A 26950-nucleotide genomic window follows, 5' to 3' on the forward strand; every position below is an offset into this window, starting at 1 on the left:
ATGCATGAATCTAAATTCTCATGTTCTACTCAATCCAAATAAACGATGCGATTGTCGGAATATGAATCGCAATGTCTTCCGAATGATGGACTTTTGATTGTTTTGAAGGGAAAATAGTTGTACATGAACCGTGAACTGTTTTTTTCCTACCCACCTTAATCATCCTAAACTGCACATGCTTCGTTGACCTCCTACGATTGACCACTTCATTAACCAAATTTAATTCGGGAAGCAAACATGCCATTGGACGACATTTAAATTGTGCAGGTCAAAATTTAGAGAGACAAAGAATGAGGTGCGGCAAGAGAGTTAGAAACGAATTAGGGATATATTAAGTAGTATTTTATTTAAATTAATACAAGGAGTTATATTTCTACGCACGAAATGTAGTGAGTTGAAGAGGAAGACTCTAACTATTAGGGCCGTCCACTACTTGCAAGATAATGGTGTGCTTAAATTTGAGCATCGCTCGAACCAAGTTACCACAAGAAATTTTCTGTCTTTTTACCACTCAAAGTGATACAGAGCTGAAACTCGGTGGGTAATCTTCACAGCGGCTAGAGTTTCTTTTTTCATGTCTAGCGTTTTGCAACGTGTACAAATTCATTTGCCTAGTGAGATTTCTCTGTTTGAAGAAGTTCTATGTTCGGAATCTCATTTTCGATGTCAATGAAAATAATTGATAAATAGGATAAAGGGCAAAAAAAGCAAAAAAAAAAAAAGATAAAAAGATTCACAAAATGAGTAGTCTATTTTGGAGGTTGTAACCTCTAACTCCTCATAAAGACGTTGGGCAGAGGAGAATTGTATATGATGGGGTTCAGCCGTTCCCTCTTAAATAGCTCATATGAATTTTGCTTGGTCATATGAATTTTGCTTGGTTATGTTTGATTTCTTCTTTTCCACGTCAGTTTTGTAGTAGTCTCCGAAAAAGAAGAAGAGCTCTTTTTATTTTTTATTTTTTATTTTTTTCTAAAGAAATAGAAATTTAGACAATATGACCGTTAATCAGTTTCAATACAATCAAATAAAAGAGTTTATGGGAAGAAAAAAGCAGAATTATTGGACGACTGGCGTGGAAAAAGAAATTGGGGGAAGTGAGAAGCATAATTTAAAGGGAAAATCCTTGTACATCACAATCATCATTTAATTTATCAATTTTTTTCATAATTATTGGTTTATTAAAAAGTTTTTAATTGATGGTTCGGTAAGAATAGCATTACTAAAGTTGGAAATATCAAATCAAATTCTCTGACTTTTTAACCATTAGATCTTTGGTCAAAAACAAAAAAAAAAATCAAGATTTAGCGGTTAAAAATTCTAGAGTATTCACCATAGAATATTTGTTAGGATGTGACTTTCACACATTGTTTTTAGCTTCTCACACCCCCTTTTATTTATAGTCACCGGATTAGATAATTCAAACAAAATCAAGGGTCATGATTAAATAAAAGTGTGTAGAAGGCTAAAAATGATGCGTAAAAAATCAATTTATTTGTTGAGTTGTTTTGATGTAAAGATTTTTCAGTATGCCGAAAACACGGCTCAGTAGCTATTTATATTATAACACTTAATATACCGAATCGTGTTTTCATCACACTAAAAGATTTATGTTTTGGTTGGGGAAGGCATTCAACACCATTCAATATTGTACAAACGAGGAATTGAATACACACATGAAAAGGCCCTACCACCACCACCACCACCACCACCACCGTCAGCAAAACCCCATTTTCTCTCCATCTTCCATTTACTCTCCTTTTTTAAAATGTCACTCATCTCCTCTTATCTAAGTTGTAACTGGCCACCTATATATATATGATCTATCACATTATTATTAACGCCATCACAAACTTCACAACAAACATCCTAGATTCCCGATCGATACCAACCAACTTTGTAAGCTCTCTGACGGACGTCTTGGATTGGATCCTTCCAATGAAGTTGCCTTGTCTCTTCAAAAAGAAGGAAACAAAAACGATAGCAGCCACATCGGCAGCGCCATGGCAGTACTGGCCCTCTTGCAACCACCCCAAGACGCTTTCCTTCCGAGCCCGCAGTGGCAGTGACAACATGTTCAAGACTGTCAACTCCGCCTTCTTGGATCCAGTTACGGAAGGAGGAGCTGATCAGTCTTGGTTCATAAACTCATCCTCCTCCTCAGATAATCAGTCAACAACCGGGTGTCATCATGAGGACGGAGAGGAGTCCTTGGATACGGTGGTGGTCCGAGGGGCAAGATCCGAGAGGCTGTTTTTCAAGCCGGAAGACACGAGCTCCATGGTACAAAAGGCGAAAGGCACCGGCGGAGGAGAGATGATGAATCCGTTGTTGAAGGAAAAGTACGTGCCGGTGTTAGCCAACATGGAATCGGAGGATCCGTTGAAAGATTTTAGGAGGTCAATGGAGGAGATGGTGGAATGTCATGGGCTTAGTAAAGATTGGGAGGGTTTGGAGGAGCTGTTGGGATGGTATTTGAAGGTCAACCAGAAGAACAACCATGGCTTTATAGTGGCAGCATTTGTGGATCTCCTTCTTGCTCTTTCTGCTGCTGCAGCTGCTCCTTCTGATCATAATTATTATTATTCCACTTCTTTTTCTTCTGCCATTTCTTCTTTTTCAAGATCTTCTCCATTGTCATGTTCTTTTCAAGGTCAGGAGGAGGATGACAGTGCAGAACCAGTAGAGATCACAATGTCTTAGCTATATTTATAATCCCCGTCATGTCATGTGGGGTCAAAATGTGTCAAAAAATAGGTGTCCCACGATCCTAATCCTCTATATCATTTAATCTAACATTCGTATAGTTTTAGATTGGGCTAAGAGCGAGTCCATCCGTTTTTGGAGGGCAAAAGCAAGGTAAGGGGGTAAGGGCAGTGAATATGTTTTTACTATTTATTCAGAATAGTAATTGTCTTTGTGCAAGTCCACTCTTTTGTGAAGGGCAATGACACTATTCACAAATATATTTTGTATGCCTTGTAAGTTTGTTCTATGAAAATAAAACGGCTTTCTAATTTCAATAATTTATTTCAAATACAAGACAAAGTTATAGTATTACAACCCACCAAAGATGTTAAAATAATATTATTCTCAGTAGCTTGGACTTTGGAGTATGCTTCACAACATATGGCAATAGTTTTGTATTTCAGAGTATGTTTCACAACGTTTCGACATTCTTGCTTTATGAATGATCTTTTGTTGTTATCAAGATTGAACTATATTTATGCTTGTAGTTGTTGAAAAAAGAATTGTGAAACAAAATAATAAATTACATAATACATTTGAAATATTTTAATAATAAAATGTTATCACCCTATTTGATAGATTATTGCCACTTCGATAAATGGCTTCCGATCTTATGAGGGCCTACATAATAGAAATTGCTCGATCCGAGATGTGCCCTTAATTTGCTTGACAAATTGTGCATGAATCTTCGTCCATATTTGTTGCACCATCATCTCATTTTCATGACGGGATCATGAGTAACACGCATTCAACACTTAAGCAAAGCAACATCTTCCTTGATCAACTAATTGACCTCTTACCCCTTTTTTTTTTTTTTTTTTTTTTTGGTGGTAACAAAAGGATTTGGGAAGTAGAAAAAAAATATAGGAGATTGTAGTAAAAAAAAAAATATTGAGTTATGCTGTGGGGAATGAAGAAGATTGTTAGGTATTTATAGAAAAAAAAATTTGGGTATTTTTTGGTCTTTTGGTTTTTATTTTATTTTTTATTTGTATTTTTTACCATTAAATTTATCCTGGTTGATTTTTAAACCATTGGATGCCCCAGATTGCGCCACATGGTAGCTGCAAATTCTTTTGCAAAATTTGTCTACCTTTGAAAATCCAGTGGTCTAAATCAAGGGCCCATTGGAATTCAGCGGCTGAAGTGCACGGATAAAAGAGTCGTTTGGCTCTGTGGCTTACAAGTGGGGGGCCTTTCGTCTGTTGTTGACATTGGCCATTGCCCACGAGCTCAAGTCCAGGAGAAATTTTTAGTTATGACGAGAATTCGGATGGTACATCACGTGTTTTTATGCAAGTGGTGGAAAATTTTAATGTTTAAGTTATTAACCTTTTAACACACATAACCCACCATTTATATAAGGACACGTGGTGTACCACCTCATATAACGGTTACACTGAAAAATCTCTCCAAGTCCAGGCGAGAATTGGCACGGCAGCCCAACAGGCTCTTGCCATTCCTCCAATTACCTCCTCTTTAGAGCACTTCCAGTGTAGGAAGGTCCCCCAGGGCAATTGGCAATTGAATCCCCTCCACTAAATAGTAATTGATTTTAATGAACAGTAATTGCCTTTTGTATCTTCACTTCTAAACTGAATAGCCATGACAATAGACAATTAAATATTAGTATTTTTTATTTTATAAAATAATAAAAATAATTTTATTTGTAATTTCGGATAGGATTTTTAACCGGTCTCGTTACGCCACGTGTCATTATTCGAAAGTACAATTTTTGGTGATAGATTTCGATAAGATTTTTATCCAATTCCATCACACCACGTGTTGTTACCTTTTTAGAATCGTCAAAGATAGATTTCCGATAAGATTTTTAACCAATCACGTCGTGCCACATGTCACAATCTGTTTAGAATGTTTGAATATAGATTTTGATAAGATATTTATAAGGTATTTATAGAAAAATAAAATCTTAAATTTTTTTTTTCGGATTTTTTTATTAATTTTTTAACATTTTTTATTAACTTAATTAATTTCTGCTGTTGGATTAAAGAAAATTTGAAATCTAACCCTCCAGATTGTGCCACGTGACATAACAGTAACATATCAGATTTTTTTCTTTTTAAAAAAAATTTAAATTTGAAAAACGTGGATAGTTGATCTGGAATCGAACGATTGAGATTGTGCCATGTCATCTAGCCATTGAGGGAGGTTTGAATTTTTTTTTGAACGTTGGAAATCCAACGGTTTAGAAAAAATAGCCGTTGAAATCCAACCGCCTTGAGGGTGCCATGTGGCGCCCAGTAATGTTAACATATAAGAATTCCAACCGTGGGCCCCACTGCTTGAAATCTTGTTTGTGACGCGCCCCTACGCATGCGTGTTATACACGCGCTTGATGCAAATTTTTTGTATAACGTGGCTGACGTTAGCCCTTAAGCACTCGGGCCTTAGACTGCTGCCTGCCCTTTCCCACGAGCTCCCCCTTGGCCCAATTGCTCGAATGGGCTAGAGTAAGAAAGGGAGATGATTGGGTTGCAAATGGGGATAGTCCATCGGGCTCAACCCAACGGTGGAAGTGCTCTGAGTGGACGGTAGGCGGGCCCTTTCGGAGGCCAAGGGCAATTTAACCCAATTGCCTTGTTAATTGGGCTACAGGTGGACTTACTCTAATAATCAACACTAACAACACTACCAAGTCCCGTTTATTATTTGAGCATTATATTCTACAAAAATCACCAAATTCAAAATCATTTGACTGTTGGATTAATTGGAAGTTGTAATAGTGTTTCTTTGAAAAACCGTATTCGTCTATTTTCTTCCATATAATTGAATGTCTGAATAGTTTTGGAGTCATCAATATTTTTACAAGATAATTTAAGAATGATGTACTAAATTATAGACGGTTTGGATTGTTAAAAAACAGTTACAGAATGAGCAACACAAGATGTCCCTTAACAAAATTATTTGAAGTATAACTAAATTATTTGAAGTATCCCTCAACGGATTCATGACAACTTTGGCGTACATATGTGGAATCCTTGATGCCGTAGAAGGTACGTACGTACGCAGTTGTCCGTCCATACAGTGTAATATATTCACAAAAGCACGCAATGGAGCTGGTTTTGAGCTCTAACGTTTATGTTGACATGCCTTCTTAACAGGAGATAAATTGCAGAAAAACATTCACAAACCCAAAGGAAACAATATTATACAAACAAGAGTCTTAATTTGATATCCAAAGTCATTTTGTAGGCGTGGAATTGGGTGGATCCTTCCCAAACCCCATCATAACATGAGTTGCCAGCATTGAACCCCTACGAGCCATTTCCAAAATCCGGCCAAGCAGCGGCACCTTCACCGTTTCTCTGTTTGAAAGAGGCTTCTTGTCCCACCTACACAAATTTCACGTACCATTTCAAACATCATCCGAAAATTTCTGTAAATAGCGTTGCAGATTTAGGAATGAATTCTTGGTAACAAGAACTGCATCTCACATTGAACTAGAGATCTATGATCCACATCGGTCCTTAGACAGACTATACAGCTGTAAAACCCCATGCTTCGATGAATACTCACCACTCTTAAGGAATATACTTAGTAGCTCGGTAAAAAATTCAACGACATCTGTTCTGAAAGTAAATCCTTACGAACAACTTTCTACCTATATTCCATTGATGAAACTTTGGTTTACATTTATGCCGCATTTGCATGTTACTCATACAACTTACCACGCGGTCAGGTTTTTCTGTGCATTCAAGCTCTTAGCAAGTGTCCTATGTGCAGCCAGAGAGGGTGGGGAGAGAACTACCCTAAACAAAACTTTGGCTCTCAGACTACCTTGTTCTCAGGGTTTAACATCGATCATAAAACAAAATCGCATATACAACAGCATATTACACTGTATTTAAATGCATCTTACTCGATATCTATCATGCATTTTGCACATAACATCAGAGAATCAGAAGAAAGCATATTTTGCTCCAAAATTTGACTTAAAAGAAAAATAGACCAAAATATACCAAAAAATAAATGTAAGATCTGGAGTATATTAGAGCTTGCAGAGCATACCAATCTTCATGGCGAACGACTTTTCCTTCCAAAACAGACAATTTGATGAGGGATATCATATCTATGTCTTTCCCCATGAACTTGTAGTGTTGCTTGTTATCAACCCATATCTGGACTCAATTGACAGGAACTTTTAATTAGGTCTTGTCACAATACAGTGACCCAACAAAAGCATATAGTAAAAGATCAAACAGAAAGAAAATTGATGAGAGATGCAAAAGTAATTCCGGACCTCGTGATTTCCAGGTGAAACCATATTTTCTTTGACGCTGTATTCCACAATTCTTGATTCACTAAAGACCTGAAATATAGGAAGGCAAATCATAGCTGTTAAAATGTGGAACAATACGTTCAACAGCAGTGATCACAAATTTGCAGCAAGAAGAAAGACAGCAATGCCGCCATATTAACCGCTACACCAGAACGCTCAAACCAGTCATTTATGGAGAAAATACTATCTTAGCTTAAGCCAAATTATTCTTTGGCTTTCAAACCAAATCACTTTTCATTTCAAGCTAACCTACACTTTTATATATAAACGAACAATTCGGGTTTTCAGTGAAGCACTCTCTAATATAAATCGTGAAATTTAGTCCAAGCTAACCTTCAATGTCAATTTCTTTTTACAGTTGGCAATACACTACAAACCATTTGAACCAGAACAGGAAACAAAAACAAAAGAAACGAATCCAACGAGCCTTTGCATGCTCAAAGGCTCTAGCAATATCATGACATCAACTGTCACTGAATTTAAAAGATACCCAAAAGAATTTCACACGAGAAAAAAAAAATGAACATTGTATTCCGCATGGAAACAGGACCTTGGGAAGTGAATAAAATGCCGATTTGATCTGTTTCAACCTGCCAAAAGAAATATAGAGATAATGTAATGCACAGATTGTAAATTATAAATTCAGTGTGACAGAGTTAATGAAGCAACAAGATCTAGCAATGAACCAGCTTATTGAAAAGGTGATATATCCCATATACTGAGCATCGGTCGAGTATGACAAAAACAAGCTCATATTTTGGTGGAAGATTGGTCTACCAACAAGGAAGATACCCTCTAACTCTTCAAATTGGACGTAATGTTTCAAAAGGCGAAGGCGAAGCCAAGGCGTTTTATGGATAGCCCCGTAGGCAAATGCTTGATTTCGTCACGAGTATACTAAGTAATGAAATTCTAGCATAGTTAATGGAAAAATTCCATATAAATTGACTGATGCCAAATTGCTAATACATACCCACGAGCGCACATCAGTGGGTCCTCAAAGGAAGCATTTGGAGAGTAGATTTCAAAGTCGGAAGGCGTTGCACAGGACCCGTATCTGAAATGATTCAAAACAAACTTGTCATCAAATTTACCGGGAAAAAAGGAAAAAAGAAATATAAAACCATCAATTGAATTCAATTTGATATGCAGGTTGTACAGGGAAATGATCACCTTGTAACTTTTACTCTTCAAATTAATCATGTTTTTCCCATTTAATTGATCATGCATGAAGTAAGCCATTTTTAGGATTGACAATGCAATAACTTGTACGAGTGTAAGGCTATATACAAGCATGAAAACCAGCTTTGTCTCAACATGCTAACAACAAAAGGGTGACCAAAGTCAACAAGGCTCCCTGCTTTGGGAGAGTACGTGGAACCTCTACGCAGCTTTACCCTTGCTTTGCAAGTTTGCAAAGAGGTTGTTTTCACAACCAAGGTTCTAAAAGATGTTAGATGCTAGTCGGGCGGCAGGCTGGAGCCTAAACGGACTTAAGTAAATCTATTATATTTCGTGTAAATAAGTGTCTGTTTATACTTAAAATATATATAATTTCTTCATAAACTACAAAATAGAATGACATATATATTATGAAGTATTGGATTATAAGGAAAAACATGGGGAACAAACATATAATGTGTGTTCATTCAACTATTCAATAAGTCTCTTACAATTTATTAAAAAAATAAAATACAAAATGAAAGTTATATATTTTTTGTCTATGTAAGTTGCAACCTAGGTGGGGTGGACGGACTAGCCGGTGCCTAGGTGGTCTAGGCTAGACGCCCTTTCTTGATTTTTAAACGTTTAGGCATTAATCGGGCTGTGGCCAACTGCCTAAGCGGCGCTAGCGGCAATTTTTAGAACAGTGTTCACAACTCAAAGAACCGTGACCTTTCAGTCAAAACAAAGCAACCCTTCTGTTGCTAACAACCGATATGCTTAAATTCTCTGTTTAGTGTAAGACGGTAGAGAGAGAGAGTGTGTGTGTGAAATTGAGACTCACAGTTTAAGAATGTGAAGAATGATATCATCATGAACAGAAGCTGAAACGCCGTCCTGCTTTCCTGAAATAAATTCACACCTGCCTTCCTTCTTCGTCTGACTCTGACTCCCTTCCTTTTCCTTTTCCTTTCCTTCATATATGAAAATTTGAGACCACGCGAATATGGAAATTCAAAAAAAAAAAAAAAAAAAAAAAAAACCAGCAACGGAAGGAAAATTGTAGAAAAACCCACTTCAATTAGAGTCAGACAAATTAAGAAACAAATAAATAATAATAAAAGGAGAAATAAAACCTTGCGGATGCTTCTCCATGGCGAGCGATGAGAAGGCGAGACAGGTGAGGTGATGGTTTCAGAAGAACACAAGACTGAGAACTGAGAAGAAGAGGCTGCAGCGACTTCAGCCAACTCAACAAACAACAAGTCCTGGCTTCATGGCGCGCAACGTGGCCATTCCTTGTCCATTTCTCTCTTATTTCTTTTTCCTTTTTATTTTATATATATATATATATATATATATATTGATGATACCTCGTATAATTCTTTAAATTTCATTTTAAAGGACTCGCCTAATTGCCAATAAATCCAAAAAAATGGAGTTTCACAAATGAAATTTTAAAATAAAGTAAAATATTTCTCTAAAGTTGTATGGGATGATGTATTCGTTAGAAATAGTGTCATATATTTGAGCTTGCAGACACATAATGACCCGTCAACAAGTTCATCTTCTTTATTTTTAACCCGAACGATATTTAAAACCAAAGTAATTCTAACATCTGAAGCATGTTTAATGCCCTTTTATCAACTTTTGGTGTTAAAGAAGCATTGCATCCATCATTTTTCATCACTAATTTTGGAAACGAACGGTGAATATTGATTCTATAGTCAACTATTTGGTAGGTTGAATTATCGAAGGCACTCATACATACATTCACATTTAAGTAATAACCACCATGTAGTCATACAATTGATTTAACTTTTTTTTTATTGGGAACCTCGGCGGTACGAGAGAATTTTATTGATATGAAAAAAGAAGAAGTTACGCTTAATCAGGAGAACATAAACCTTACTCCTCATAAAACAAGAAAACCAAATACAAGAAAAAGAGAGGGATATAAATCTTATCCTTCTTGAAAAAGAAAATACAGGAAAAGAGGGGGATACAAACCTTACCCTCATACAATTGATTTAATCCCAACACTATGACCTCATATATTTATATAGACAAACATACCATATGAAGGTTTTACTATATTTATAGCAAGGAGTGAAAAATTTAAAAGCCACACAATAAACGTGCCATAATAATTTGATTTGAACTAGTCATTTATGAAATTCGAACCTAAATCCTATTAGATAACAATCATCTTGAGTCTCCAAGGAAGAGAGCAACGTCCAGAAATAATGTCGATGACAAGTTTTGAATCGGCTTCAACAAGGATGTATTTGTACTTCCGGTGGTGTACAAACTACAAAGTTCGAAGTATCACGCATGCAACGCTGCAGCCTCAGCAACTGGGACAACGGTTTTGTCTCCAATTGAGGATTTCCGACATTATTTTTTTTTTAACAAACGATATTATCCATACTAAGGGAAAGAGTAGGTTAAGTCTAACAATAAACTAGCAGTAATATAATTTAAATTCGTATTTAACGACAATTAAATCTAAAACCTCTCACTTACCAGTTAAAAAAATTTCCGATTTAACCATCTAAATTATTTAAGGTGGTTGACGTGGTACTACTACACTACCTAATAATTTCTTCTCAATGATGCTTGTCTGATGGACATGGAAGAGTTGGGAGCTGAACACTTCAATCATAGACATACCATGACTGATGCAGAATTCGATATCAATTTTTTCACGTAAAATCATTTTGAAAATTAAATTGATGACGTGGCAGATTTGGAATCCATTAGGCAGTACAGAAACATGCAAGCGTAGTGGGGTTTACAAAATCATTGGTATTCCTCAAAAGAATTTTAAAATCTGCTCAAAAAATAACATTTGCCGACGGTGATGGGTTTTGAAAATATTCAAGAAAAGACCCAAATTTGGTCTGAAATACGACAGCCCATTTATGTAAAATTACAAATATGCACTTGGAATGCCGCCGGGCCATAGGGACTATACAAGCATATGCAGAACAGTAGAAAGACTCCTCTTATTCAGTGTGCTATTAAGCACCAAACCAACATCTACAGATCTATATTTTTCGTTTTCCAGATGGATGCCGAACTCATTACCCGCCTAAACATAAATCCATTGAAACCATGCAGGGATTTAGATGCTAACTTTCAGCGGGAAGGGCAACGAGCGTTCCACAGGGTACCAAAGCCGATAGTATGCATCATTGGCAAAACCTTCACAGAGCCAGAAAGAGCGAGAGACAAGTCAAATCTACCGCCTGGGTTCATTCACGTTCTTCCCCTCGAAGAATTCACCCAACATATGTTCGAGATCCTCCGCTGTGTATCTGACGTACTTTTGGGGGGTCTTCCCACCCTCAACAAGAGGCCTGTGAGACAAACAGAATATACAGATTTTGGAACCCATAGATGTAACTCAGACTTGGACATATTTTGAGAAGGTGACAATAAAAACAATGACACCTTTGAGATGATTTCCAGGCCAATTAAAAAACAATAGTTACATATCATTCAGCCAGAATAACCGAAACGAATTATTGTCCTATTACAAATAAATGAATAAATGATGAGAGTATCTACAACATGGTGAGATAAGAGATGTCCTCCTTTGAAGCTCAAGACTAAGTCCGTGTCCAAATCTAAAAATAAAGTCTTTGGGTCTAGCGAGAAGTGTCTATGGTAGTTGTGGCCTTGCTTGGTCTCTAGTACTGCATTGGATTGACTGACCTCACTATATTCAACATAATAGGTAAAGGTGAATGATTTTTCATTCCACGGAATTACATAGATTACCCAAGAAGGAAACTTCTTCCTTCCAGTCCCCCAAAAATGGTAGGATAGGAAGGGTTAAGTTTCATTCATGTCTAATCTCCTTCTAATTCCCTTCAAATGAAAAATCATTCACCTTTATCTTCAACATCCTTTGACTATAGTGGGTTATTTTATTTCCAATCCAATCCTCGAGACCCAACGAGGACTTAATGTCCAGACTTCAGAGCCAGAGCATCAAGTTTGGTCTAATAAATTACAAGGCTTAACTTTCAAAATGGTCAATGTGATTTACCCATTTAGCCAAAGTAGTAGGTGTTTTCAATTTAGCCGATTTGGTCTATGTATTTACCTCTGTTAGGCAATCTAGTTTCTTTTCCGTTTCAGAAATTTTATTTTTCCTCCTAAAATTACTCTTTATAACACCAATTACGGAGATTTTGGCCCGTTTGACAATCATTTCATTTTTCAGTCTTAGTTTCCATTTAATGCTAGGAATAGAGGAGAAATATAAGAGAGAAATGAGGGATGACCAAGGGCGGAGGATGGGTGGTGGGAAGTAAGTGGAAGAAATGAAAAATAAACACTACAAACTAAAACCAAATTTTAGTAGGTTTTCATTTCTGGATTTTGTTTCCTACATTTTCCTTCACTTCTCCCTCCACCCTCCCTCTACCATTCATCCACCCTTCATCCCTCATTCCTACTTATACATTCCCTATATCTCTATGCAGAAAAAAAAAATGAAAACTAAAATGAAATGGTTATCAAACGGGCCTCAATGTTTATGATTCTTAAAGGGATATATACAGGACATATGTTGAAAGCGCATGAAAAACAATAGAAGATGATGAAAACGCACCCATAACGTTTTAAGAATGATCTGTAGGCAGGCAATAAGACTTCAGCAACTGCAAGTCTTAGTGACTCTCGCAACTCAGTATCAGGAACTGTCCACTGTGATTGTTTTTGATGAAGCTCCTCAAATTGGATATTAAACGTCTTGAACCTGAACATTTCAGCTAGGTCAAAATGTTGATGACAAAGTAAATCCATCAATCGATAGATAATCAAATTTTAAATTTTAAGTGTATGTTTGATAGGATAGAAGTTGAGATCAACCTATCTTTAACAATTGCTCTTGAAACTCCACTGTTACTTCCTCCATCACCAGCTACTGAACTACCACCTCCAGATGATGTCAAGCCTTGGATGGAGAGGCACTGAAGAATCTGCACGGAGGATAACACCAACATTTCAGAAGGTAGTGAAAAACTGTTTAAGAGAAAAATACTTCCAAGTAAAATGAACATGCTGACAGTGTTAAATATTCGTATAGCAGCTTCTGCATCACTGCATATGGAAAAGAGAATCCATATTTTCCAAGAAAGGCCATAATTGTGCAAATGTAATGGATTTTTATATGAAAATACACATTGTTCATGGATTTGAAAAAAGGAGTTATTTCTTATAATAGGAATCAACATACCAAACTAATGGTTGATCATACCAGACCACACACAACAGAATCAAAACACAACACTACAAAAGCACGTGTCTATCAGTTTATACAAAACTTACATTCCATAACTCCTCAATGGTGTACTAATACGTCTAATAATATCACAATGACAATATAATATCTCAAACCCGGATCATATTTTTCATCAATTTTTTCTTATTTGTGGATTTCAAAGGTCTGTAAACGTTATCTCCATTATTAACATTTTTAAAAGATAAAAGAAATGCTAAAAGCTTAACATCGATTATAATACAAATAGTGACGGCCCAAAAAGCAAGAACCAAGTTCCTAACTTCCTATAAAGACAAAAACTAAGGTAAATTATGGAAAGATCATGCAGGGTTCAATTGGGCAACAAATCAACTATGTTAACAAACAGCACCTTTCCCCAAGCATTTCTTTTATATTGATTTGCATGCTGCTGCACAATTCTCCGGTGTCTTTGCACCCAATCATCCCCTAACAAATCTTTGGCTTCAGATCTGAACACAATTTGAAACAGGAGTGCCACATAAAATAGGCTTGCAACAATAAAACCAAAAAGTCAAATAAAACATATCTGAGACAAACCTCCGCACAGATCTGACCATATAGTGAATATTATTCATGAGAAATAGGTGAGTTAAAGCTGGATCTCTGTACTGCTTAGATTTCCCATCCAAATTGGTTTGAAGAGCTTGCATTATTTGCATCGTGACAGCGGCTAATTGTGAACCATCTTCATCTCCATTTTCAAATTCTTTAAAAAGTTGCTTCAATGTCGATTGGTAACTGCAAAATATAGTTTTGGTCAACTTAAAAAGCTGTTTAATGAAAAATTAAGAAATAGGCATAAAAAAACCTATCTAACCGTTAAAACCTAATATCTAAGTGAGAAACATATGCTGGTCGATTGGCCAAAAAAGTATGTATCCTATGTATTAATGTATCCAAGAGTTAAGCAGCATAAAGAAAGATTTCAATAGAACTATGAGGCATGTTAGAGGAATGATCATCCAACCACAGAGCATCACTGTCAGACCACAGGACTAGGAAAAGTCTTAAAGCCTAATTCGTGGAACTTACTCAAAAAGAAACTTCACATAGTTGATCACATAGCTTGTCAAAGGATGGACAGTGCCATCAGTTACAGCAGTTTTCGTTGCATCCCTTTCAACGGCTTCTTCAAAATCCCCAAAGGTCTTTTTTGCGGTCAGGGCAAGCCTTTTAGTCAAGCTTGAAGCTGATTCTCTAATTTCAGCACAAGCTTTACCTATGAAGATTGTTTCAATCTGCAGATGAATTCAGGGATCAACTCAAAGCATCAATCTGGCACCAGGCCATCAAGCTACCTACTTTCTCAACAACAGGCAAGTTTGAAGTGACCTAGAAACTACGTTGATGCAAAATAGAAAGTATTATAGTAAAGGGATGTGCTATCCACACACCCCATTTTACTTCTCACACACCCTTGATAATTTCTGTCCGTTGATCTTCTTCAATTCATTTGATCCGATGGCCGAAAAGTAAAAAGGTGGTAAAATGGGGTGTGTGGATATCACACCCCTATATTAAATTTGATGTTCTACAAAAATTGCATTTTAACCAGCCACCGAGTGTACAGAATGAAATAAGTGATAACACTAATTCTTCCAATTATGAAAACAAAATTAATAAAAATAAAGCATCATGGACATCCTAAAGTATTGAAGCCCTAACTGTATAGTAATATCCTGAGACAAAATCAAACAAAAGATTATAACCCATTTCTAAAAGAAAGATAACCAAACAAATATCAGGTCAAAATACAATGAAACCAAGTATTTTGATATAGATGAAACGGAAACAAAAAAAAAAAATTATCTAATTTGATATGGATGTGATTGATAATTTGTGGAACAAAAGCCATCTGTATTTTAAGCAGACACATCTGGGAAAGAAACAAGAGAATATAAATTTTAAAATAAAATCCCCTAATTCTCGATCTCAAAGTTGTCTGATATACTTAATGATCCTATGTTACCAAATGTGATGAATTCCTAACGTCCAAAGTGCTCTAGACAAATCAATATCCTTACAAAATTCAGGTTATCAAGAGATGAAACTACACCTAAGGGGAACTCCTAATTGTGTCGTCTCCTTAGCTCCAATTTCTCATATTGTATACCTAGTGCATCTTTATAAATTTGTTAAATTATTCAAACCTCTGAGTGAAGCTCCCGCATTATCTCGTACATGTCTAAAAGTACAAATAACTTTTCCGGAGATCTTTTGCTGTTAGCAATTGCCTCCCCAAAACTAAGTAGAACTGAGACACTACTTCTGGTAACTTCAGCAAAACATTGGTCACCGAGAGAATCAAAGCTTTCAAAAATTTGATCGCAAACTTTCCGTTCTCCAGCAAAGAGTAATTTGACCTGTTCAAGGACAGTTAGGTATTGAAGAAAAACACAGATAATCTATGAAACTGAGCAGATTCCATAAAGTTCTTACAGCTATACGCATGTAATGAATCCAGTTCCCAATCTTGGCCTCCAAAATCTCCCATTGCATTTTCTGAACATCATCCTTGCTAAGTTTTTCGACCCCCAATTTATGGAGGCTTTCTTCCAAAACTGAAGAACGGGCATCCCTGAAAAACATAAACAAGATAAAGATTGATAGAATATATTCCAAATTTAAACAGAAAAAGACATGAGTCAAAGAAGCGCATATAAGTAAAGCACTATCGGAAAATAATAGTCCATACAAATTCCGCTACTATATGCATGGAAAAGTAGACTTTAAGTAAGCAATAAAAATTCAAATACAAGATCTGAAGCTAGCTTCAATGTTAATGGTGTGGTTAGGCACCTAGGGAGGACAGCAGAAATTAGAAATGAGATTGAAGCATAATAGCATACAGACAACTCTACAATCACAATAACCTTTCTTTAGGATTTGAAAACTTAACTCCTATGTTTTTGGTGTGTTGACATGGGCATAGTGTTCCCTATGCGTTTTCTGAAAGTCCAGATGCAAAGATTATGATACAGTTGTGAAAATTCACATATTTGGAGAACTATCAGTGCTTAAGAAAACAATTGCTTGTAAAAGAACCATTTATCAAACTATTTAAGACAACAATAACTAAGTGCAGTTTTCTTGGCAAAAGTGATCAATGCCTTCTTAAGTTTAAACTCTTTCTAGCATATGAAGCTGCATCATTTCCAAGAATACAAAGAAGTCTTCGACACATGGACACAACACAAGTGTCATGTCCTTGGGTGCCCAACATGGAAAATGTTCTATGGAAGCGTCCACACACATAGGCCAGTTCTCTTCTGGTCATTAAAAAATAAAAACTGAGCTTCACCAACATTAAATAACTTTATACCCAACGGATCATCTGAATTTCAAAAAATATGAAAACGTGAAATAACCTGTTGTCATGAGTAGGAAGTGAAAAACCAACATAACACATTGATAAATGAAAAGCAGAGAATGACCTTTTATTACCTGTAAATTATTAGCAACTGCTGTTGGTGACCAGCTTGAAACATCTGTTGGGCTAAATCATGTAACAATGGAAGAACCCGCGGTGGTATCAGAGCAGGAGGTGTGTAGACAGCATTTTCTAAGTTACTGTTGTGGTGTTCAGGATGGTGATTGGATGAAGGATTCTTGCCACTATAATCACCCTGATTCCCAGGAGATCCTGAGGATGGCCGCAACGAGTTTGGGAGGCAATCAAAAAGGCGCTCAGGTTCCACAGGTTTGCTGAAATAAAAAAACAAATATATGGTGTAAATGAAGCACAATTCAATTCTAAGAAAAAGAAGAAGCGCAGTTACAGTTCAATAGAGGACCTAACAACCTATCTGAAGGTCATTAACAAAACATTAAATTTCCCAAAGAAAAGTCACCTTTTATCACAAAGTTGAGCAATAAAAATTAAAATACACAATGATGTTAATGGAAATGACCATTTTGGTTCCATAGTTTGACATTGGGTTCAATTGGGTCTCAGTCTATGTAACATGGATACTGCAAAGTTTTTAGGGTGAGTATCCCATACGGATACGGCCCTGATATAAATTTCGTATACAGAAATTGAAGTATCTGTTGACATTCGGGTACAGTATGGATAGGTATAGATACGTTCCAGATATGGTAAGGTTACGGCACTAACGGGGATTATAATTTTAGGAACTTTGAGGTCAATTTGTAATTTTAAAAGAAAATTTAGCCTACCAAATGAGTCTTTCTTCTCCTTCTTGGTAACAGAAAAGGGAGCTACAGATTTCATTATCCTTATTCTTATTTATAACAAGAAGAAGTGGAAAAGAAAAGGGACGGATCCTTCAAAGGGGAAGGGTCCCTTCAAGACTGGACTGGAACCAGTCTCAATACTGTCAAGTTGTGCCTACCATGTGTGGTCAACCCAAGAAAAAATAAAAAATAGAAGTGTGACATTACATGTGGTGACTAATTACCAACAGAAATAAAGAAATTTCTTGACATGATGCAAAATATTACAGAATATTACTAAGAGCTGGACTGAACAGCTACATAAAGAGAACCACGAGAGGTATCACGGAGGTGGAGTAGCCCATCATTCTCTCCTCTCACATTTCTAGAAAGCCTGTTCGAACATTGAACTAAAATTACTAATGGTATCTATATAAAAATGATGGGTAGAAATTTGCTAATTAAACACATTTTTAAAGTATGCATAGTATTCTATTTGACGTATTCGTATCCTAGTTTTTAGGGTTTTCATATCGCCCTACCACAGCATCACGTCTCTGTGTCACAGTCTCACAATACCTGTCATTCAAATTGTTTCAAACAAGCACCTGTGTTAACTAGTGGTTACAATAAAGAAATGGGTTTGGGATTGCATTGATTAGATTGGGGATTCCAGTGATTGGATGGGATTCGATTGTACAATAGTTGGAGAAGATGTAATTCTTCCATGCTAGACTTTAATTCACGAATTCAATGTTAGATTTTCCTTTAATAGTTTAACAATTTTTTTGGACAATATTACCCCAGCACTAATGACTCTACCATCAAAAAGATTGAAAAAAAATATAATTTAGGACTCGACTGTAAGACAATGACACATTTGAGAGTTCAAATACTAATGCACCAGAAGAACAACATCGTTGGCATTCAAATACTAACCTGTAAGACGATAACAGCTGCTTGAACTCTGCTTCCAACTTTGAAATAGCTTTAGCAAGCAAACCATTTGCATGACTGAGAACTCCATCACTACTCTTAAAGCCTTTGGCGCTACTAAAGAACCGTATATTTCTTCTTAGCTGATCAATTGCTTCTAGATAACTTTCCAAGTCCTCATGTGGCCCTCTAAGTATCTTTGACTCGACCTGTGAATTGAAATCAAAATGAAATCAACAACCATAAATGGGAAAACATTATTCATCAGACATAAGGGGTACAGAATATATGCGTGAAATGGTACAAACATAGGCAAGATAAGGTTAAAACAACACTGTCATACGGTAATATCCCAGCTATTAAAACTCTAATAAGCATTTTCACTGCTGGAAATAGTGAAGAATTATTCAATGATAGGCAGATTATTGAACATCCAACAACTACAAAGGAATCAAATGTAAGGTAAGATCCTCTCTTGCAAGCTATAAAGCGTGGATAACTCTAATAAAATGTAAGGTAGATTATTGAAAATTCAACAAACTATGTGGAACTAGTAATTTCAAATCCCACTTAAAATACAATGTAGCCAGCCAGGGTTTTATAGTTTTTCTGCCGAATCTAGTCATGTTCTAAAAAATCAAATTTGTTTCTTACAATGGAACCAAAAAGTGAACAATGCTCGTCGTATGTAAGCACCAAAATCCTGGATGAACAGACTCGCACAATTCATTGTAAACGGCGCAATTGCAAACAATCAAAAGCCAACAAATCAATTCCAAGATATGCGAAGGAAGCTCGACATACTTCTCTAGATATACTACTAACTAACATGTATGTGAGTTGTTACAAGTTAAAGCTTAGAAATGATAAATGTACCTGACGAGAAAGATCGAATTGCGCCAATATAACCTCGGCAGCCTTTAATGTCTTATCAATGTTCTCATGGGCTTTCCGAATAGAATGCGTTCTAATCTGCACAATCCAAAATTCAGACAAGCCAACCCAAATAAGAAAACACAAAACTAAGATCAAGCTTATGAAACTATAAGTCAAAATCCGAGAGATCCGCTGTTTGGTCACTAAGAAATAGAAGAAGAAAAATACATACATACATACATATATATATATATACACACACACACACACACATATTATATTTGCTACTCTTTTGTGAGAAAAAGTAAAAGGCCAAGTCAATCTCAGCGATCCGAACTTGCATCTGTTTAGATGTTCTAGGAACAGAAAACGAAAGGTAGAAGAAGAAGAAGAGGAGGATGAGAGGGTGGGACCGACCTGCGTAGGACGCATGGCGGTTTCGAGGGCGGAGAGGCGGTGGTCAAAGGAGCCAAGAATTGAGACGACGCTGTCGGTGATGGTCTGGCTCTTTTGCAATGACTCTCTCATTGTGGCTGCTCTGGCACTCAATGAATCGCCGCCTCCTGCGGCGGCCACAACACCCATCCTTGTCCTTGTTGTTTGAATCTGCTTCGCCTTTGTCCTCCTCCTTCGTTGTTGCTGCAGAGTTTCTGAACGAAAGAGGAAAGGAAACAAAGAACGAGGATTGAATTTTAATTTGATTTTTAATACTTAAAAGTTGGCGAGATGGTAATGGTGGACCCCACTGACAGTTGGACATTTCTTTCCGGCTGTCAGACGCTGTGTTTTCTGGACACGGTGTTTTCTCGAGTCTCCTCTCATTCTCTTTCCCTCTCAACAGGAATTTTTATTTGGTAAAATTATATTTCAACCCACACCCAACTGAAAAAAAATTATTTCTTTAAATTCCAACTTTGCAGTTATGTTAGAGTGTTGATAAATTCACTCATCTCTCTAGTAAAATGATATCTAAGATAAAAAAAAAGAAAAACCTCTGCTGCTCTAGGTTGACAGGCTCGTCATTCCCTATCTTCTAGAACAATCCACCTCTTTAAATCTTCAAAAAATCAAGTCCCCATTACCCTTGGCCTTTTTAATTTGATTTGTTTGCTTTTGTTGACAGTACCAACAAACAACCTTGAAAACTAGGATAAAGGCTCGTCTGTCCAATCCAAATATCGATTGCAGTGGGAGGCGCGAATGAGGTGGAATACGGTGTTCTTAAGGAGGGTGGCATGCTGGAGGATGGAGAAGGTGCCGAGAATTGTGTAAAATGTAAGTAAAATTGTATAGCTGCGATTCTCGTTGTGCATCTTGATCAATTGAATCGTTTCTTTGTAGATTTTGTTTTACTCAATAAAAAAAAAGAAGTAATTTCAATATAAAGGTTATTTTAGGAATAATAGTTAGTGGGAAAATAACATTTCAATTTTTTAACTTTTTGTGATGAGTGAGATTATAACGTGGGTGGAGAAATAAAACACTAGAGTGGGTCTAGCAGCACTCTTGTGTTAATAAAAAAAAATTGTGATATCCATACACACATTTTTTTTATCTCTCACACACCTCTATTAATTTTCAACTGACAGATCGATTGAATTGTTTAAGCTGTCATATTAAATAGATCGAGGAAGATCAATAGATAAAAATTTGGGAGGTAAAACCAGAAAAAAAATTTAGAAAAAATAATTAATGGTCTCTTTTTATCTTTCTCCTCTCTCTCCAACTTGTTTCTCCAGGCAAAGTTGGATCCATTACTAATCTCGAAAGAGGCCACATGTTATAGAGTGGAGCCACGTTCAACGCCGACACTGGCAGAGCATGGTGGTTCCCATTCTTAAGGGTATCCACAAGAGGGAGAGGAGAAAAACAAGGAAAATTCCACTTGCACTTGGGATGGATTCTGCAAATGGGAACCAGAGTTTTATTACTGCTTGCTTTAGTACCTCACTTAGACAAGAGGAAAACTAATGAAAATGGTTTGAAAATTTTGAGTTTTAACGATAAGAACAAAATAAAGGGTAAAGTGAATAACACAAGGATTGACTTTTTAGTGTAAAAATGTGGTTATTCGTTAAAATGAATAGTACCGGAAGTTTTCGTTAAAATTCCCATTAATTATTGGATAGTTGTTGTGCTTATTTATAGTCAGTCAATGAAAATGCATGCTTCCAGTTTGCAGTGGCATTGTGGGTTTAGGGTTAATGGGGGTAGAGAGAAAAAACATTTGAGGGAATATATGGTGGAGAGAAAAAACATTTAAGGGAATATATGAGAGTTTGGTGGAGAAAATATTTAAGTTAGGTGTAGAGATAATTTAATTGGGTCGATATAAAATTTTCTTTTATATTTCCTCCTACCTATCCCTAGACAATAATGTCTTTCCTCCAAATATTTCCCCTTATTTTTATACCACTGTTGTTTGATGTTTCATTAGTCAATCAAACATAACACAATCAAACATTAGTCAATCATTAGACAATAATGTCTTTCCTCCAAATATTTCCCCTTATTTTTCCCTACAAAGATAAACTGCTTACAGGAAATAACCCACACCGAATGCATCGTTTAATCAAGAAGCTTAGTACTTTGTTCTCTATGAAAAACTTGGGGCCTCCACTATTTTCTGGGCGTTGAAGTCTCCTATTTGAAGAATCATATGCATCTTAGTCAAACAAAGTATGCATTAGATTTTCTAAAGCGGACCAAGTTCGTTGATGCAAAGCCTATCTCTACACCAGTTCCTGCAAGTGGTGCACCGCATCCTGATCATCATACTTACAAAAGTGTCGTGGGTGCTTTGCAATACCTCACAATCACACGCCCTGATCTTTCTTATGCGGTTAATCAAGTGTGCCAATTTATGCATGCTCCAAACAATTAGCATTGGACGAATATGAAACGAATTCTGCGATATGTTAAGTCTACCTATGATCATGGACTTCTGTACAAACTTGGTAACATGCATCTAAGTGCGTTTTCAGACGCTGATTATGCAGGAGATCCTGACACAAGGCATTTGACAGGAGGCTTCAATATATACTTGGGTTCAAACCTGGTTTCGTGGAGCTCCAAGAAACAAAAAACTGTCCCGTGCTCAAGCACAGAGGTTGAATATAGGCAGCTGGCCTATACTGCAGTTGAGCTTCCATTCCTACGTTCTTTGTTTCGTGATCTACAGCTCCTTCTTCTTCGTCCACAAATATGGTGTGATAACATTTCGTGAATAGCCTTGGCCTCTAATCCTGTGTTTCATTCACGAACCAAACACTTGGAGGTCGATTATCATTATGTCAGAAAGAAAGTGGTTTGTGGTGAGCTTCTTGTTAATTTTATCTATTCACAAGATCAAGTTGCAAAGCTTCCAGTTGTTTGTCGTCATCAAGGTTCAAGCTTCTGGTTTCCAAGCTTCCAGTTGTTTCTCATCCTGTCATCTTGCAGGGGGATGTTAGACCAAGTCCTCAGTCCGTTAGAATCAATATGTTTGAGTCTTTTATTCTCTTTGTAATTCTTATCTCTAAACAGTTGGTTAGACGTAGGACTTTGTCAATATTCTTAAGTGCTCTGATTGTATATTTGAATAACCTTCAATGTAAATAAGGGTTTGAAATTTTGAATGTAATCTTCAGTATATTATAAATACATGCAACCCAAGCTTCAGTGGGTATGCAATTGACTGTGAAAACCTAGCTGCATATTTTACAACATTCAAAGTTCTTAGTTTGTACATCAATTGGGTAAACAGAGACAATAGTAAACACGAAACAGCTACCGTATATACAAAAATTACAAACACCAACCATATTAAGCTGTCACAAAATGGTAGACGCAATAGCGAGTTATCGTGCACGAGTAAGACCACAGAAAGTCATTGTTGATAGATAAGAGAACATAATTCTTCACTCAAGGCAAAAACCACATATAGCCATTGTTGTAGCACAACGACAAGACAACAAAATTGCCCTACGTCGATCGAGAAGGGACTCACGCAGCCGTTAAGTTCAGTCACCAAGGTGATCAACTGACATATCAGTGCATACAAGGCGTCAGGCCACCAAGTCAAAATGCTTAAGATCGCGGAAAAGAAAAATATGGTCACCCAAGGAGTCGCAAACGCCAGATTCCGTTGCCTAGGACGGCGCAACCTTCAAATCCGGTCATCCAAAGGTGAGCAGCCATCCGTTCTGAGGGCATAAGGCGGTGCAACCGCAAAACATGTCATTGAGGTTGTTGCCACTGCGTTTTAAGCGAACGAAGGTGAATCTCACCACCAACAACCAAGAACCACCTCAAAATTCTAAATCTAACTCCAAATCAAAGGACAAGGCCTTGGGAGGAGAAAGATCTCGACTTTGGGGCGGAGGCTCCAATTAAGCCATTGAAAAATGGTTGCCAACAAAAAGGTGGGGGGAGAGAATGTGTGATGGGTAGCACCTTAGAAGGGAGAGGAATGAGAATCGCGAAAAAAGACAACACAGCCTTTCACTTTCTAGCTTTTGTATTTAACATGACTAACAATATTGTTGATGAAAAGTCTAAAAGCTAAACATGGTTAATCTACTAAAATTGATATGCATCTAAATCCAAATGCCTCAATAAATAATGTCTCACATAATATATAATTCTAACACAAATTTAAGCATGGAGCCTCACACATAACGGATTAATACAGTTGACTCGAAATTAATGTAATAATCACTCGACTCGAGCAGCTACAATTTAGAAAGTATGACATTACTACTACTTGTACTAACCCACCAAAAAAATTTCCCCGTTGGAATCTCCTTAGGAGGAAGCAGTGCCAGCCTTGCGCCAACACTAGCGGCATCATCGGCTGTGTGGTCGCCCTTACAACGAGTCATAGATGTCTGCGTGAAGCCGGGACAAAAGCTATTCACGCTCAAACCCCTCCCCTCGTATCGCTTGGCCAAAACTCTTGTGTATGCATTGAGTGCAAGCTTTGATACAGAATAGTCAGTCCATACTTCAGGCCACCCTTGGCTCTTCCATCTCCCGCTCTTGACGTCTTCAAGAAACAAACTAACCACCCCCTCGATATCCTTTTCCGATAGGCTTTCACTTTCTAGAAGTTGTTTTGTGGTAGGGTTTTTCAGTTTCTGCAGAAAAAAAATATTGAGAGCTTGATGATTGAGGTTTAATGCATGCATCTGTTGTTTCGTGAGCTTAATATATTAATTAGCAAGTTTAATTTTTTGATCGCTTACATTTAGTGAGCCGAGTCTGGAGCTAACGTTAAGTATCCGACCAACATAGGAGGTGCTACGACGGAACATGGGCAAGAGGGCCTCCGTCAGTAACTTAGATCCGTAGAAGTTGGTTTTCATCACTATCTCAGCATGTTCCACAGAATTTTCATTGATATCGTTAAACGACACAGCTGCATTGTTCACCTTCATATCCAAATTTATAATCAATATAAAGAATCAGTAGCGGCTTTGGAGGAGCGAAAGATTCGATTGCACAGGCCCCAAGTTTGAAGCACACCAATATTTATTTTTTTTGCCCTCTCTAATATTGTAAATAATAATGCTATACATGAAAAAAAAAAAGAAAAACAATCTTTTGATAATTAATCTATACAAAAAAACTGTCCCACTTTTATGATTTCTCTAAAAAATTATTAATAATTTAGTGGTCACATGTTACCATAGTATAATGATATTCTTTTTCCTTTGTAATCGGAAGATTTTAAGTTCAAATATCGTGATGTGAGTTTAATATTAAATATTGTGACAGACTTATGTGTGGCTTAGCACATCTCCATTTCTTAGGTCAAACTTCACAGATACATATTTAAGATATTCGATTATATGGAACGGATCACACTGTGACATAGATATATATTAAAGATATTCGATTGTATAGAATGGACAGATTGTATAGAACAGATTACATTGTCACACAGATATATATTGAAGAATCCAATATTCGATTATATATAACGGATCACATTGTCAAATATATAATATTAATGTAATTAGGTTCACACTTAACATACTATATGGTGACAATGTAATATGACGTCTACAATGTAAGAATCGATTCTGTTACAGTAATAACAATGTTATTATGTGTTATTATATCATAATATTACCACAATATAACTTTGAGCTGTAAATTAAACTTTTGACGATTATAGTATAACTTTACCATGAATTTTAACAATTTAGATGTTATTAATTTCATGTTGTAAGACCACTTAACGTAAAGGTAAGGAGCCCAAGTAAATAACATAAATTGGTATATAATTCCACTGTAATGTTAAAAAAAAAAAAAAAGTAATTAAAATGGAAATAGAGAAAGCTTACAAGAATATCCAATACTGCATAGGCTTTTTGGAACCATAAGGTGAAAGATTTGATAGAAGCAGGATCGGAGACATCAAGGCAAGAGAAGACTACACTGTGAAGACCTTGAGCTCTGAGTGCCTCAAGAGCCTTGCCACCCCTTTCCTTGTCTCTGGCCGTTAATATCACTCTCACTCCCAACTCCGCCATCCTCTTCGCAACTGCAAACCCTATTCCCTTGTTTGCTCCTGTCACTATTGCAACCGTGTCCTCCGACCACCATCTTCTTCTATGTCGATCCACCACCATCAAAATTATACAACAAATTGTACTTCCACAATATTATTATTATTGTTGTTCTTTTCTTTTTCTCAATTATAGTCAAGGCATGAAAGTTAATTAAACAACAGTAGTAATATTGAATGACCCCATGCATGCATCTACCAAAATTAAAAGCTCAAATAATATATAGTGATGGCAAAGTACATAAAAGCAACGGTTAAGGACCAAACCTAAACGCATAAAGGAAGAGAAGAAAAGAAAGGAGAACTAATAAGACCTAACCTAAATGGTTTGAGACCAAACTAAAGTAATGGGTTGAAACCAACATAGATTATTTTTTTTTTACAATTAATATTGTGAATTCATTTAAACTATGGGGTAGGGGATTCAAATTTTAGTGCAGAAGGAAAGTACTATTCTAATCAACTTGACTAAACCTAAGTCTGCATAGAGTGATAATTTAAAAAAAAAAGAAAAAAAAGGAATCAAATACTGTTTTATCATGCATCATGCAAGAGAGAGAGAGAGAGAAGGTATTATCTTTTACCTGCTGGTTGGGGCTGGGGAGAGGGAACGAGAAGGAGAAGGAGAAGAGATGGTAGCTTCTTTGGACTCCATAAATTAAGTTGGGGTGAGAGAGAGGGAGGTGTATTAATTGGAAGGGGGTGGAGAGGATGAATGGTAGCAATCTGAATTTATAGACCAAAGGAGATTAGGAAATTGCAAGTGTATGAATTGGACATTAATAAATTGAAGGCATAATCATATGATATGCACATGAATAAATTAAAAAGACCAAACCCACCCACGTTCCTACTTAAGGTAGCTCCTACTTTGTTTCTT

The 26950-nt window shown here is 36.5% G+C and overlaps 4 protein-coding genes across 4 annotated transcripts; 1 reads left to right on the forward strand and 3 right to left on the reverse strand.

Moving 5' to 3' along the window:
• Positions 1-1818: 1818 nt before the first annotated feature.
• Positions 1819-2974, forward strand: LOC137733220 (transcription repressor OFP13-like). Its single transcript, XM_068472374.1, has one exon. It carries the CDS (start codon positions 1819-1821, stop codon positions 2701-2703), a length of 885 nt encoding a protein of 294 aa, XP_068328475.1. The 3' UTR covers positions 2704-2974.
• Positions 2975-5751: 2777 nt separating this feature from the next.
• LOC137733914 (uncharacterized) lies at positions 5752-9503 on the reverse strand. Its single transcript, XM_068473131.1, has 7 exons — positions 9349-9503; positions 9057-9186; positions 8022-8105; positions 7599-7638; positions 7010-7078; positions 6778-6887; positions 5752-6101 (listed from the first exon to the last, which is right to left on the reverse strand). Exons 1-7 carry the CDS (start codon positions 9365-9367, stop codon positions 5951-5953), a joined length of 603 nt encoding a protein of 200 aa, XP_068329232.1. The 5' UTR covers positions 9368-9503; the 3' UTR covers positions 5752-5950.
• A 1497-nt stretch (positions 9504-11000) lies between these two features.
• Positions 11001-20187, reverse strand: LOC137734811 (exocyst complex component EXO70A1-like). Its single transcript, XM_068474094.1, has 12 exons — positions 19935-20187; positions 19518-19613; positions 18645-18850; positions 16974-17234; positions 15969-16107; positions 15680-15892; positions 14562-14767; positions 14067-14267; positions 13879-13978; positions 13097-13206; positions 12837-12983; positions 11001-11574 (listed from the first exon to the last, which is right to left on the reverse strand). The coding sequence occupies exons 1-12, from the start codon at positions 20100-20102 to the stop codon at positions 11457-11459; spliced, it is 1965 nt and encodes a 654-aa protein (XP_068330195.1). The 5' UTR covers positions 20103-20187; the 3' UTR covers positions 11001-11456.
• Positions 20188-24171: 3984 nt separating this feature from the next.
• On the reverse strand, positions 24172-26725 carry LOC137733337 ((+)-neomenthol dehydrogenase). The gene is made up of 4 exons (XM_068472489.1): positions 26655-26725; positions 25847-26111; positions 24743-24928; positions 24172-24634 (listed from the first exon to the last, which is right to left on the reverse strand). The coding sequence occupies exons 1-4, from the start codon at positions 26723-26725 to the stop codon at positions 24230-24232; spliced, it is 927 nt and encodes a 308-aa protein (XP_068328590.1). The 3' UTR covers positions 24172-24229.
• Positions 26726-26950: the final 225 nt, after the last annotated feature.

The sequence above is a fragment of the Pyrus communis genome, chromosome 5 (assembly GCF_963583255.1).
Source record: "Pyrus communis chromosome 5, drPyrComm1.1, whole genome shotgun sequence".
In the NCBI taxonomy this organism is placed as follows: Eukaryota; Viridiplantae; Streptophyta; class Magnoliopsida; order Rosales; family Rosaceae; genus Pyrus; species Pyrus communis.

Bases quoted from the DNA above. Each gene is read 5' to 3' on its own strand.
- LOC137733220 (XM_068472374.1), top strand. From the start codon at position 1,819: ATGATCTATCACATTATTATTAACGCCATCACAAACTTCACAACAAAC.
- LOC137733914 (XM_068473131.1), bottom strand. The intron at 7,639-8,021 runs GTATGTATTAGC...TTCTTTTGGCAG, and splicing joins CCACTGATGTGCGCTCGTGG to GTTGAAACAGATCAAATCGG. The intron at 6,888-7,009 runs GTCCGGAATTAC...AATTGAGTCCAG, and splicing joins TTTCACCTGGAAATCACGAG to ATATGGGTTGATAACAAGCA.
- LOC137734811 (XM_068474094.1), bottom strand. From the start codon at position 20,102: ATGGGTGTTGTGGCCGCCGCAGGAGGCGGCGATTCATTGAGTGCCAGA. The intron at 19,614-19,934 runs GTCGGTCCCACC...TGGATTGTGCAG, and splicing joins CCGCCATGCGTCCTACGCAG to ATTAGAACGCATTCTATTCG. The intron at 13,979-14,066 runs GTTTGTCTCAGA...AATTGTGTTCAG, and splicing joins ATGGTCAGATCTGTGCGGAG to ATCTGAAGCCAAAGATTTGT.
- LOC137733337 (XM_068472489.1), bottom strand. From the start codon at position 26,725: ATGGAGTCCAAAGAAGCTACCATCTCTTCTCCTTCTCCTTCTCGTTCC. The intron at 26,112-26,654 runs GTAAAAGATAAT...TCGACATAGAAG, and splicing joins TCCCCAGCCCCAACCAGCAG to AAGATGGTGGTCGGAGGACA. The intron at 24,929-25,846 runs GTAAGCTTTCTC...TTGGATATGAAG, and splicing joins ATGCAGTATTGGATATTCTT to GTGAACAATGCAGCTGTGTC.